The 12605-nt window shown below is 40.8% G+C and overlaps 2 protein-coding genes across 2 annotated transcripts; one reads left to right on the forward strand and one right to left on the reverse strand.

The window, feature by feature from the left end:
• Positions 1-60: 60 nt before the first annotated feature.
• Positions 61-8990, forward strand: lin9 (lin-9 DREAM MuvB core complex component). Its single transcript, XM_028605037.1, has 15 exons — positions 61-136; positions 1096-1128; positions 1666-1757; positions 3092-3205; positions 3870-4000; positions 4560-4685; positions 4849-5006; positions 5321-5454; positions 5649-5777; positions 6187-6288; positions 6388-6468; positions 6587-6712; positions 6903-7085; positions 7308-7405; positions 8179-8990. Exons 1-15 carry the CDS (start codon positions 106-108, stop codon positions 8282-8284), a joined length of 1644 nt encoding a protein of 547 aa, XP_028460838.1. The 5' UTR covers positions 61-105; the 3' UTR covers positions 8285-8990.
• A 291-nt stretch (positions 8991-9281) lies between these two features.
• On the reverse strand, positions 9282-11421 carry mixl1 (Mix paired-like homeobox). Its single transcript, XM_028605922.1, has 4 exons — positions 10972-11421; positions 10557-10777; positions 10260-10386; positions 9282-9967 (listed from the first exon to the last, which is right to left on the reverse strand). Exons 1-4 carry the CDS (start codon positions 11066-11068, stop codon positions 9390-9392), a joined length of 1023 nt encoding a protein of 340 aa, XP_028461723.1. The 5' UTR covers positions 11069-11421; the 3' UTR covers positions 9282-9389.
• Positions 11422-12605: the final 1184 nt, after the last annotated feature.

Consider the following 12605-nt stretch of genomic DNA (forward strand, 5'->3'; position numbering starts at 1 on the left):
TGATAAATTATAAGATTTTTATTTCTCAAATCGCCCTCCACATAGCGTCCCGACCCAGAATGCATTTTGACAAGGTCTTTGAAAAAGCGGCGCGGCTAATTCAAGATGGCGGAGATGGACCAGCTGTTAGACGAGAGTGAGTAACAACTCAAATTCATGGAGTTTTGCATTGTAAACACACAGCGGTCCTGTAGTGATACAATAAATATTTGGCGATAGACTGCCATCGTTTTCCATGTAATGAATACCGTAAGTTTAGGGCAGAGTTCATAAAGTCATCTTTAGACGCAAAGAAATACCGGTCTGTCCAAGTCGCCAACGCCTGTTAGCATTAGAGGCTAACCATAGCTAATGTTGGAGTTGAGCAAGTTACTTTAGCCAAACTGGGTAAACAAATAACGTTAGCTTAGCTCTGAGCTAACGTCTGCTAGCGTTAGATCGTAAGCAGCAACAACAAAAGGACTACCATAACGTCTCTATTACCAAAGTACACACCCTAGCTACTAGCTATCTGTTTTGGCTGTCATAGTTTTGTTAGTCCTTCCTTACAACGTTATTTAATTTAACGTTCGTTAGCGCTGGTTAACGTTACGTGGTAACGCGTTGTGTATCGGTTTAACAAGCTGGTGAAGGGAAAATACCCACGTTATTTGGCTAATAACATCAGAAACTGTAATTCCAGTCGATGTGAACGTAGTGCATGTAATATTGACTAAATATAATCTACTGGTTGTAACATAGTGTAACGTTAGCTTGTTTAACGTTAGCTCATTTCGTTGATATGGTCTGTCCAGCTGATGTTATGCCCGTGCTTGACAGCTCATATTGGGGGTTAAGGCCTAACTGACTGCGCTAGCTATAACGTTATTATATAACTTCAGTTACCCTGCCCTACACTGTTTAAAGGACAGTCTCATAGTCAATTTGCAGACGTTTTCTTGATAGCTATAATACATGTATAATTAACGTAATACTAAAGACCATGGCCTAGTTACCTTTTCTTTTTTTTGTATCGCAGTGACATGTTTAGTAAAATATTTTCAGTATTTTATAGTTACTGTGAATTGATGTAGACCAATGTTTCTTCTTTCTCAGGCTCCTCAGCAGAGGCACTTGTCAGTCTAAAAGGTATGTGGGCTGTATCTTTAGTTGTCTTTCTGTTTTTGTTCTTGGCACTGTAAGTATATTGAGAACTACTGAAAGCTGAAGTCAAATTCCTTCTATGCCTAAACATACTTGGTCAATGAAGATTGTTTGTTTGAATTCTGATTTGATATTGTCTGCGTGTGTATTAGCTGACACATGCCAAAGTTTCATTACTAAAAGTCTTGAGGAATCGTAGGCCCTGGATTAGACTTCTGTATGATTTGCCATTATGACAAGCTTTCAGTGACAGTCTAGGATACAGTGGAGTGTCCTATAATTACTTCCACTGCTGTTTTGTCCCCACATTGGCAAAGATAAGACCTGTAAGACAATTATCTATTCCAATATCGCTTGTAAGTGGAAACTTCATTTACAACTTCTGTGATTTTTAAAATCATTTTTCAGTATAACATTTGATAATGAGAAAGTCTCACTCGGGTCTTTTATCTTGTGTCCTTACACTATTTTGAATAAATGCATTGGTTTTCTTTTTATTTTCTTTTATATTTTTTTTTATAGAAGGCAGTTTGTCCAACACTCTGAATGAAAAGAACAGCTTCCCAAGAGCTCACAACACCAGGGGACGGCATTCCTCCCTCACAATGGACACAGTAAGAGATGTGGTGTTAGTTTCAATCAAGTCAATTCTAAAACTTGTGAAGAGGAGGCAATAGAGGAGCTTCTGTTATGCACAATATTATGAATGCTAAGCTTAAAAACATTACATCAACTTAGTTAATACAATGTAAAGTGCAATGCAAACCTCAGCTTCAAAATGACCATACTGGAATCAACACCATTTCAGACATTGTCTAAATTAAAATTGCAGGAGAAAATGACTAACTGCACAAAGTAGTATTTGCAGGGTTAATATATTGAATTGTATTGTATTATGTCTTTTACAAGGGAGATCTGTCACTTATGGCACATTGGCACAAAAACATAGGACATGAGATGCATGACTTTCAGTGTGACTTTTTGAAAGAGGTTTAGTCTTCAGATATGAAAAGTTGAATGACATTGTCTGTTACTCAGTAATTAAGGATTGTTTAATATGAAAGTATTGTTGATTTTGATGGCCGCAGTTAAGGGTTTTCTGAATAGTTGAATTTATTGCTTTATAAGTCACACTGGTGTGATGTGGAAATGCAGATTTGGAAGGGATATGTATTCCACATGTAACTGGTAGAGGTGTGAATCTTGACTGATCTCCCGATTCAATTACGATTATCATGTCAGCGATTCAATTCGATATGTCGATGCATCACGATGCGTCAAATACATTTTTCTATTAAAGCCATGTAGGATATTCATAGCTTTTCAAGCTTCAAAAACAAAACATTCTGCAGTGCTCTAATACTAAATAAATTGGATACATAAAACTACAGCACTGAGCACATGGCACTTCCTGAATGTGCAAAACATAACAGAATATGTAAAAAGAAAGGTTGTTAGGCCTACATTAAATTGTAAACAGAAATAATCGATTATGAGCCTGCCGATCATCGATGCAGCATCGTCAATGTCCACAATTTGATTCATCGATTATTTGATTAATTTCAACACCTCTAGTAACTGGTCTGTACGTCTAGTGCAAATCTATGTTGTAGTTGGCATTATTTCTGAATGGCTGTGGCAGACTGGGACCCCTCTGGAAACACTTGTCCCAGCCTTCAGGAGTAGGTATAGAAAATACTGCAACCCTTTTTTTTTTCTTCATCTCACCAGAAAATAATTTGCCAGAATTAATTAAACCATATTTTCTGCATACAAATCCAACAAATGTGATTCCGATTTTCTTTTGTCCTAATGCACATTAACTCAATGTATTTAAAGTTACACACGACTAATGCACACAAATATTTAAGCCTGGAATGAAAAGGCTTTTATTCTCTGAGCATGATTAGCACTATTCATAAACTCCTGTCCACATTTGTCCTTCCAGCCCACACGGAGCTCAAAGAGGAGCCGTTTGTTTCGGGAGGAGGACGAGTCACCCCAGCAGCGTCTCCCATCCAGATCCCCTCGGAGGAGCCAGAGGGTCAGCACCACACCGCAGGTAAAGACTACACCCCATGAAAGGGATTCATAGTGAGTAGGAGCCCTTCCTTCTACCAGTGCTGCAGCATTTGTTTTACTATTGCATATGTATACCTTGGCTTAAGCAAGCACACACAATAGTAATGTCTAGTTATTTTAGCCTACACTGGCAAAAGAAGAGAGAGCCCATGACTGGTCCAAATTTGGCGAGTTATGGTATGAACGGGTGCTCCCTGTACAGGGAACTCGCTTTGTTTAATGTAACGTTAGCAGCAGCATCTCTCTCTCTCTCTCTCTCTCTCTCTCTCTCTCTCTCTGTGTTCTTTCTCTAGCTCGCTCCACCACTTAGTTTTATCTAACGTTAGCACCGCTCCACATACCGCTCTAGTTAGGAGTCAGTAGCTGTTGTTATAGCAACACAAAATGCTTTTTGGAATTAAAAACGCTTTATTTATTTTTATTTCTTTTAGAAAATCCCGCACACTGACCATTACGCAAGCAATAATTTATTTAGAAGAAAAATACAACGTTTCCGTCGCTGCCAGCTTATTTTTTTCACCACAAAAACGCCCTAGTCAACTTTTTCTTGTCAAAAAAAGACGGCAAGTGTGAACATAGCCTTAAGAGTTCAATTTATTGTATTTTATTGTATGTGGAATGACTTTTAATGTTTTGCTCTACAGAAATGTTCTAATGTGGTGACACCAGATAAGAAGGCATCCCAGAAAATAGGCCTGAGATTAAGAAATCTCCTCAAGCTACCCAAAGCTCACAAATGGTGCATCTATGAATGGTTCTATTCCAATATTGACAGGTAAATTCTCACTTTCACCTTCAGAAAACGGCAATTCAAATTCTGATTCATTGTAATCAATTCAGAGATGATTTAACGGCGTTTGATCTTTTTGATCATCTGTAATTACTTTGAACTTGGTTTGAGAGGTGTCACAACCCGGCTGGAGACCAAGACGACGTATAAGCATAAAATGGGCATTTATTTACAAGAACAATACTGAGGAACAGGAAAGAATGTTGAAGTAGATAATCACTTCTTAATGGGTGTGTGGGAATGTCTTTAGCATGCAAAACCAAAATGATAGCTGCGGTGAGGGAAGAGAGACAGACAGTCTGTGGGAAGGTGAGGAGCTTTTATAGCCAGAACCACACCGGCCCAGGTATGGCTCATGAAGAGAACGACACCCCTCTGCCTTGACCCTGATCCTGTAAGGCAAATGAGAGCCAGCAGTACAAAAGACACAGGGACACCGAGTGGAGCGGAGGGGTTGTCACAGAGGTTAGCGGCAACCTCATCAGAAATGTTTGTAGGACAATGTTGTGTTAACTATATTGTGTCTTATTATTTTGTTTTCCAGACCTCTCTTTGAGGGTGACAATGAATTCTGCCTGTGTCTCAAGGAGTCTTTCCCCAACCTAAAAACAAGAAAGTTGACACGGGTTGAGTGGGGAACAATCAGGAGACTGATGGGAAAACCTCGACGGTATGCTGCAACCTTTAAGCTTTGTGCCTCTACGCACCATTTTCATTCATCTTCATTTATGTCAGAATTTTACATGTATGTGAAATTGTTTTCTCCCTGAGACACTGTTTCCTCAAAGACTTGAAAGAACTGTTACAGCACTATGCTTTGTTGTCCCATCTAGGTGTTCATCTGCATTCTTTGCTGAGGAGCGGACGGCGCTGAGACAGAAGAGGCAGAAGATGCGCCTGCTGCAGCAAAGAAAACTGTCTGACGTGTCGAACTGCAAAGACCTCCCAGATGAAATCCCTCTGCCGCTCATCATAGGAACCAAAGTCACTGGTTAGAGGACAGAAATGAACACGCACCACTGTCTGCAGTTACAACAGCCAGATAGCTCTCGTTAAATGTTCCGTTGTTCTGCATTATTATTGCAGTAAAATTACCTAATTAAAAATAAACTTGTCAAATCCAAAAGAAGGGTAATTTTGACCCTGCAGTGAAAAACAAGTAAGTAGAGTAAGAGTAGTAGTAAGAGTACAGGAGCCAGAAACACACATTTGTATCATGTGCTATGGATGTCTCACACACCGACCTGAACAGCATTACCAGTACGAATTTTGATTTTGTTAGTTTGTTTTTGTTTTGTGCCACAGCTCGACTCCGAGGCGTCCATGATGGGTTGTTCACAGGGCAGATCGACGCGGTGGACACCAGTGCTGCCACCTATCGAGTCACCTTTGACCGCAGTGGCCTGGGAACACACACTGTGCCTGACTACGAAGTTCTGGTAAGAATGACCGGTTGGCTTTCAGCTCCACTCTAGATGTGTGTGAGGTTAGACACGCAACACCTTTAGTTTGTCTTCATTTTATTTTCATTAAAATACAGTGTCATTAAAAAATGTAAAACAAGAATGAAAATAAACAATAGCTAAAGGATACTTTACTAAATACTAAAGGAATTTGACAACCTGTTTTCCAGAGCAATGAGCCCAATGAGACCATGCCCATTTCAGCCTTTGCCCAGAAGCATCGGATATCACGCTACATGCAGAACCTTGTGACTCCACCTAGAGGGCCTTACCCGTCCGCTACCACTCCTGTCCTCATGGTACTGTAAACCTACATCTAATGACAGATATACATGTGCTGCGTCATCACACTTGTCCCTGGCGTCTCAGTTAATGTCCGTGATATGTGTTATGCTGGTTTATCTACTGCAACAGATACTTTGGCAGGCAGCCTATAAATCTGAGATGGTTTTGGTCAACATATCTTGTGCAAGCAGGCTTTAAATGTATTTATGCAAAAGTATATTTAAGGACAGTTCAAGCATTGTCATGCTGAATCAAGTCAGTTTTATCAACACCAATATGTAGAAACCTAACTCTAAAAAGGTAAATCTATTTATTGTGTTATCTTTTGTGAATCGGTTTGAGCTTTCATTCTTAAGAAAACAAATCATCATACTGCAACTCTTCATGAATCTTCTTTTTTTTTTTTTTTTTTTTTTTTTACAGGACAATGACCCTCTTATCAACCAGTCACCATGGAGGAACAAACTGCCTGGTGCTGAGGGAGATACTCTGGGAGGATTTCCTGTCAAGTTCCTTGTCCAAGTGGTAAATACTTTCTGTTAAATGGAATACTAAAATCAGACATCCTAAACCTTTGTGACACGTTGCTTTAATAAATGCTTTGTCTTATTTTTCCATGACTAGACGAGGCTGTCCAAGATCCTCATGATCAAGAAAGAGCACATCAAGCACTTGAAAGAAATGAACACAGAGGCAGAGAAACTGGTACAATCATCATAATATAATAAAAAAATAAAATAAAATAAAAAAGTTGCTTCAAAACCTATTAAACATGTTCTGAGATGCATACATCAAGCCTAACTAAAACCATGATTGTGTTCAGAAGTCGTACTCGATGCCTATTGACCTCGACTTCCAGAAGCGATATGCTACCACGGTGCTTGAGCTCGAACAGCTCAATAAAGATCTCAACAAGGTGCTTCACGAAGTTCAGCAGTTCTGCTGTGACGTAAGTCAATAGATCCATTTAAGTCCAATCACTAATCATTGCTCCTGAAGCTAAGTACGGGAAAGTATGCTTAACTGTAGTATTTCATGCCCAGTTCTGTTATTCTTAACATCCCACTTCATAGTAGACTAATCTGAAGAAGAAAAAACAGAGCCTTGTTTAAAATGTGAATCACCATGTGTCCGTCCAGCTTGCTCCAGATCAGGGCATGGTTCCAGCCGACCATCCCACAGAGCTGCGGCGGCGTTGTGAAGACGAGGCCCAGCAGATGGTGCAGCTGAGCAACTCGCTGAAGGACGGACAGCAGAGTGTGACAAACCCCAGCCTCACACTCCTCATCTCCCGTCTCACTGCTCTGCTGCTCCAGATCAAGGTAGAGGATGTTTAAACGCTCAGCTGCTGCTCTCTGATTTCTTTACTGCTCAAACATTTTCGTACTATCAGATGTACAATGGATGTTACGTATTTACGGTAATTTATGACAGAGAGGTCAGCACAAATTCTGCTGCAACATCAGAGAAGCCTGTTTTGTTTGTATGTACACTGAACAGTATTTAACTAATTGACCAATACTTTCATAACCTGTTCATTCCAGTGTCTGGCAGATGGAGGAGACCTGAATTCTTTTGAGTTTAAATCTCTAACAGACTCCCTTAATGACATCAAGGCATCAATTGATCCCTCCAACCTCAGGTAAAAAAGACCCTGTAGTGTTTCTAACTACGCCTCCCCGATTTCCCACTGGGCGCGTCTTTGCTGTATGCCGGCTGCGTTCCGGTTTTGTTCGTCCTCCGCCACGCGCCATACCACACCGGGAGTGTCTTAGAAGCAGAGCGTTTTGTTGCCCGACTCGCAGATTTTATTGTCTCTACAAGAACTTCTACAGAACAATCACGTGTTTATTAAGCTAGTATCTACCGTCCACTCCAAGCACTCCTACAATTAAACTCCATGCCTTCTCTTTTCTGGCATTGTCCTTATAAAAAAGATCTGTGATGGCTTATTCTGTTTTTCCACCTCCAAGATGAATCTCTCGTCGTCCGTGGTGTTGTAAAGGAGACGTATATCATATTGGAGGTGGGGGGTGTTTTGGTAAATTAACTGGATACGCTCGCTGCTACACTTCCTGCCCGGCTGTCCATAGACCTGGCGTGTATCTTTAGCGGAGCAGAGAGACGCTTTACGCAGGCTTCTGGGACGCGCCGCAGCGCGTCTGGTGGATTATCAAGCACTGATTTGAATGGCTCAGAACGCAGCGCAGATGCGCCCGGTGGAAAACGGGCAAGTCTCACTACACATAATTGAGAATTGCATGGTTTATAGTTTCTATCTGTGTCACTGGCATACATGAATAATTAAACATGTTCTTTTTTTTCTTTTTCTTTTTTTTCTCCATATCCGTGTCACTCAGTCTGAAGTACTGAACATTTCTCATACTCATACTATTGTCTTTTCTGTGTTTCTAGTTGCTTCCAGAATAATGTTGAGATCCATGTGGCACACATCCAGAGTGGCCTAAGTCAGCTGGGCAATCTGCATGCATTCTCGGCCAACAACACCAATGCAGTGTGAGTACCTGCATCATCCACACCACGCAGAGGTGCGCTCCATTCATATCGTCTGTCGAGATGGTGCTTTCACCTGAACTGATACAGAGACTGCAAACACGAAAACTCACGTGGATGTGGATGTTGACCACCACCATGCAATCTGGATTTGGATGAGTTCTGCCTCAGACTCCCCTTTGTGCTGAAGGAAGGGAGGATGTCCTAAGTATTTTACATTTTATTGTATGAAAATGTTCGTGCACCCAATTGAACACAAATCTGAAAGAGCTTAAGCTATTGCCACAAATCCACATCTTCAATCTCTCAATAGTTATTTATTGGTTTCATGTGCCAAAACATTGATTCTTACAGTTTTTATAGTCCATATTTATTTATTTTTGAGTAGGTGTGTATGGTTATGAAACAATATTTTGCTATTTCTAAAGTTCCCCCCCTGTAAGTGTTGTGTTCTGTTGCTCTATTAATGGTATGAACAGGGAGGCTAAAGAATGTTTTATAAAATTGTTTATTGTAGATAATTGTACAATATCTCTGATTATTAGGACTATTGTCAACATTTCTGTTGCGTATTCAGAAATGGCTTTTGTAATTTTGTGTGCACTGAAAAGAGATTTTGGTATTTTTATAAAGGAGAACTCTGGGGTTTTGATGCCTTTTACTCCTTAAGATGATCTAAGCAGTTCCATATTTGGCATTGCTGTTACTGCAACCCCCCCCCTTCCCCTTCCTCTCCCCCCCCCCTACACTAAGCCGGCATCACTGATGTAAGCCCGAAAAATTTAAGTAATTTCTTTCCTAGAGAATCTCCTTTTCCAGTTTTGTAAAGTTGTATATGAGAGTGCCTCAGGGCAATTGTGTATATAAATGTTTCCGTCTTTTTATATTAAACATAATATTGCAAAGCAGTGTTTGGTTTTCTAGTTTTAAGTCTTTATTAACATACATAGCCAATCAACAGTTTTTTTTTTTTTTTTTTTTTTTTTACACAATCAACCGTTTTATTACTATTTTACAATAAATACAAATTTTCCTTTTACGCAAACAAACAACTGAATACTGCCTCTTATGATACATGGAGCTGTCTTTATATCAGCTCTAATAATAATCCATCACATGAAGCCACCAAAGCCAGCCATGGCCTCGTTTTCCCAGTCAGAGTCTGAGTCAGTGAAGTCCTGGGCCTCGGTGGCATGGATCGGGGAGAAGTGACTGAACCTGTCCCCTGTCCCTCTCACGTGTGGATACTGCATGTGGCATCCATTATCCTTGGGTGATGACCTGCTGAAGTTATTCTGGGTGGGGATGGGAGGAATCACAACTTTCATCTCTGGCCCAATGGTCTTGTTAGGTGGGAAGTTGTCGTATTCCACCAGAACCTTTGGACTCTGGTCGCCGGTTATGTTGGCTTCCATCTTGGGATGATGATGCTCGTTCTCCTTGGGATACAGATGGACGTTACAGCACGGGACATTAACACTCAGCTGAAGTCGCTGCATCTGCTCAGGCTTTACTCTGGTCCCGTCCTCATAGATGCAGGAGACGGACGTGTGTTCGTAGCCGCTGGGATTGGTGGGCACACTGGTTCTGTGAGTTTCATCTGGGTTTTGGTGCATTGTAGGTCGGAAACTTTCCTCCAGTCCAAATCCTCCTATCCTGTGGGCCTCGGCTCTATGATTGCTGTCATACACTGAAATAGATACAAAGTGAAGCAATGAGTTCTGAAATAAAATAAATGTGTTTTGACATTCCTCTTTCGCTTATTCTCTACACTGGAGAGATGAGTACGTTTTAAAACTATACATACATAAACTTAGGTAACTTCAAGTGTATTAAGGAAGATATTTCACCAGCAAATTGCCATATTCGTTATATAGGCCTAATGTGACTGGAAGGACAAAGGACTACAAGTGAGCACTTGATGCTTGAGTGAAAAAATGGATATGAACCCAAAACAAAAATCAGTTGACTGTAATAATTACCCCTCTCTGGGCCCCTCCGGGTCTGGAGCTGACTTAAGGGGCCAGCTGCTGGCGGGTTTGCGGCCTTCATGGTCCCTGATGAGCCAACTTGGCGACGAGACTTGGCCCTTCTGTTTTGAAACCACACCTGAAATTTGAGGTGGACCGAAAACGTGAGGACAGTTTAAACAATGTACAATAACTTGGCTGTGATAATATTCACATATTCAACTTTTTTTTCTTCTTTTTATTAAACAAGTGTGGCCTATCTAGAAATCATCCCACACTTTGGGATTTCTCATATAAACTACACATTACCTGGATTCTGGACTCCGGTAGCCCGGTCAGAGCCTCCAGTCTTTCTCGCAGGTAGATGTCAGGATATTTAGTGTCGGAGTAAACTTTCTCCAGCACTTCGATCTGCTGCTGGGTAAAGTTGGTCCTCTTTCTCCTGTGGGTCAGTATTGTCACACATTTATCCGCCCTCGGGACTGAGTTTGCAGGGTTGAAGTAGTTTGGAACATCTGGGGCTCCATAATCTGAAAAGAAAACGTACAGAATGTTAAATTAATAACGTTAGATAGGCCTAAATCGGAGTCCCAGAAACATAACCTATATAGTGAACTGCAGAACCAGCTGTAAAGCCGTTATTTACTGTGACCAGCGGTGTAGGCTAGGCCTATTACAGGCCACAGTTTGTCCCAAAAGGATCCTTTCGCTGCCAGCCACCTACCTGAGTTCACCAAGCTGTTTATCTGCAGAGGTCCCTCGTGATACATCTGGAAATTATTCAGCTCCCCGACGCGCATATTCCCATGAACAGAAGACATGTCCCTCAACGTCTTATTTCCAGCGACTGAGTTTGAGACCTGTGCTGCTTCTCTCCGGGGTTATAAATCCCCCTGCGATCAAAGGTGATGTGTGAATGGGACAACCATCGGGGCCGGCTGGCACTGCAGCGGCCGCACGGTTCAGACGTCTGCAGGCCGCTGGAGGTGTGAGGCATCACACCTGGGACGGTGGAGCTGCCGCGGGTCTCTTTAAAGGGGTTTTAATGGAATCTGCATGCTCAATACACATCTGCAGTGACAACATTTATCCGCTTTGGAATGGATGAAGCAATAATGGAACTACAGCCTTCAAAGGCAGGCAGTCGGAAACGGCTATTTCCTCAACGCTGGTTAGAGACTCACAAGGGATGCAGTTTGTTGCTTAATAATCGAAGGATTGAAAAATATATTGTCCACTGTCAAGTAGATCACTGGTCACTAGAAGATTATTAGATGTTTCTGCTGTAGCCTCTATAATAATCTCCAGTCAAAGTTCATATATATTTTTTGCAAAAAAACTAAACATATTTCCACATATTTCAACAACTGAGTGTAAAAGCCACTGGCAAGGCTACTATTAGGTTAGCATTAGGTATTTGTGTAGGATACATAACAAAATAAATGATAGAGTATTTATATTGAGTATATTTTATTAGTAAGCAGAGATAAACATTTTTTTTTTTTTATGTTTTTAAATAATGTAGCCTAAAGGATGTATCATTCAAAATGCATTTAATTCCTGTATTCTGACTGTGACTCCACATAGACCTACAGTGCTTACATGTTTGTGAGCTTGTTTGGGGATAGTGTTTTTCCTTTAGGCTTAAATGTCAAAGAATATAAGTTTATGTTTCATAAATATTCAAGTCTTTAGAGGTCTGCTCCTCCACATTGATGTATGTAGGGAATTATGCTTCCTGTCCCTAACAAAGTCCATCTCAATACACAAACCTCAGTTCAAAAGTACTCTGGAGTGGGCACTTGTTATTGAATGGGTCACCTTCATTTGATTCTCAGGGGATCAAGTCAAGAGGTCAGGTAGCACCACAGACACACTAATTTGTGAGCTTTAATGAGTGAGCTTTAATGGTTACATGTACTATTATTAAGAGTCCCAGCTTATTTCTCATGTCAGAGTGAATCTTTACTTGGGTAAGTAGGCTATAGGTTCAATTTCATGCATCATATTTAATTACTTTGGGTGTGGGGTGACACAATTGCAGAATAAAGTGATTGCCAGACTTTTTACCACATCCTCAATCCTATGATTTATGGGATGCATCTGTAACCGGTTTAAGTCACCGTAGAATAGATTGTATGAGTCTAAGTTAGCATTCTGCTCCTGAAAGAGACATCTTGCATGGAAGGAAAAGAAAAAAGTTTTCTCTGCTTATTTTCTTGTCTCTGTGGGGGCATTACCTGACAGCCATTATGTCATCTCACATCCACAGCACTTATTGATCTCTGCACTTTGACACATACAGCATTGTTCAGGTAGGACGTGCTTGTTGGTAAAGACATTCACAGTTCACAGGCT

The sequence above is a fragment of the Perca flavescens genome, chromosome 18, assembly GCF_004354835.1.
Source record: "Perca flavescens isolate YP-PL-M2 chromosome 18, PFLA_1.0, whole genome shotgun sequence".
Taxonomy (NCBI): Eukaryota; Metazoa; Chordata; class Actinopteri; order Perciformes; family Percidae; genus Perca; species Perca flavescens.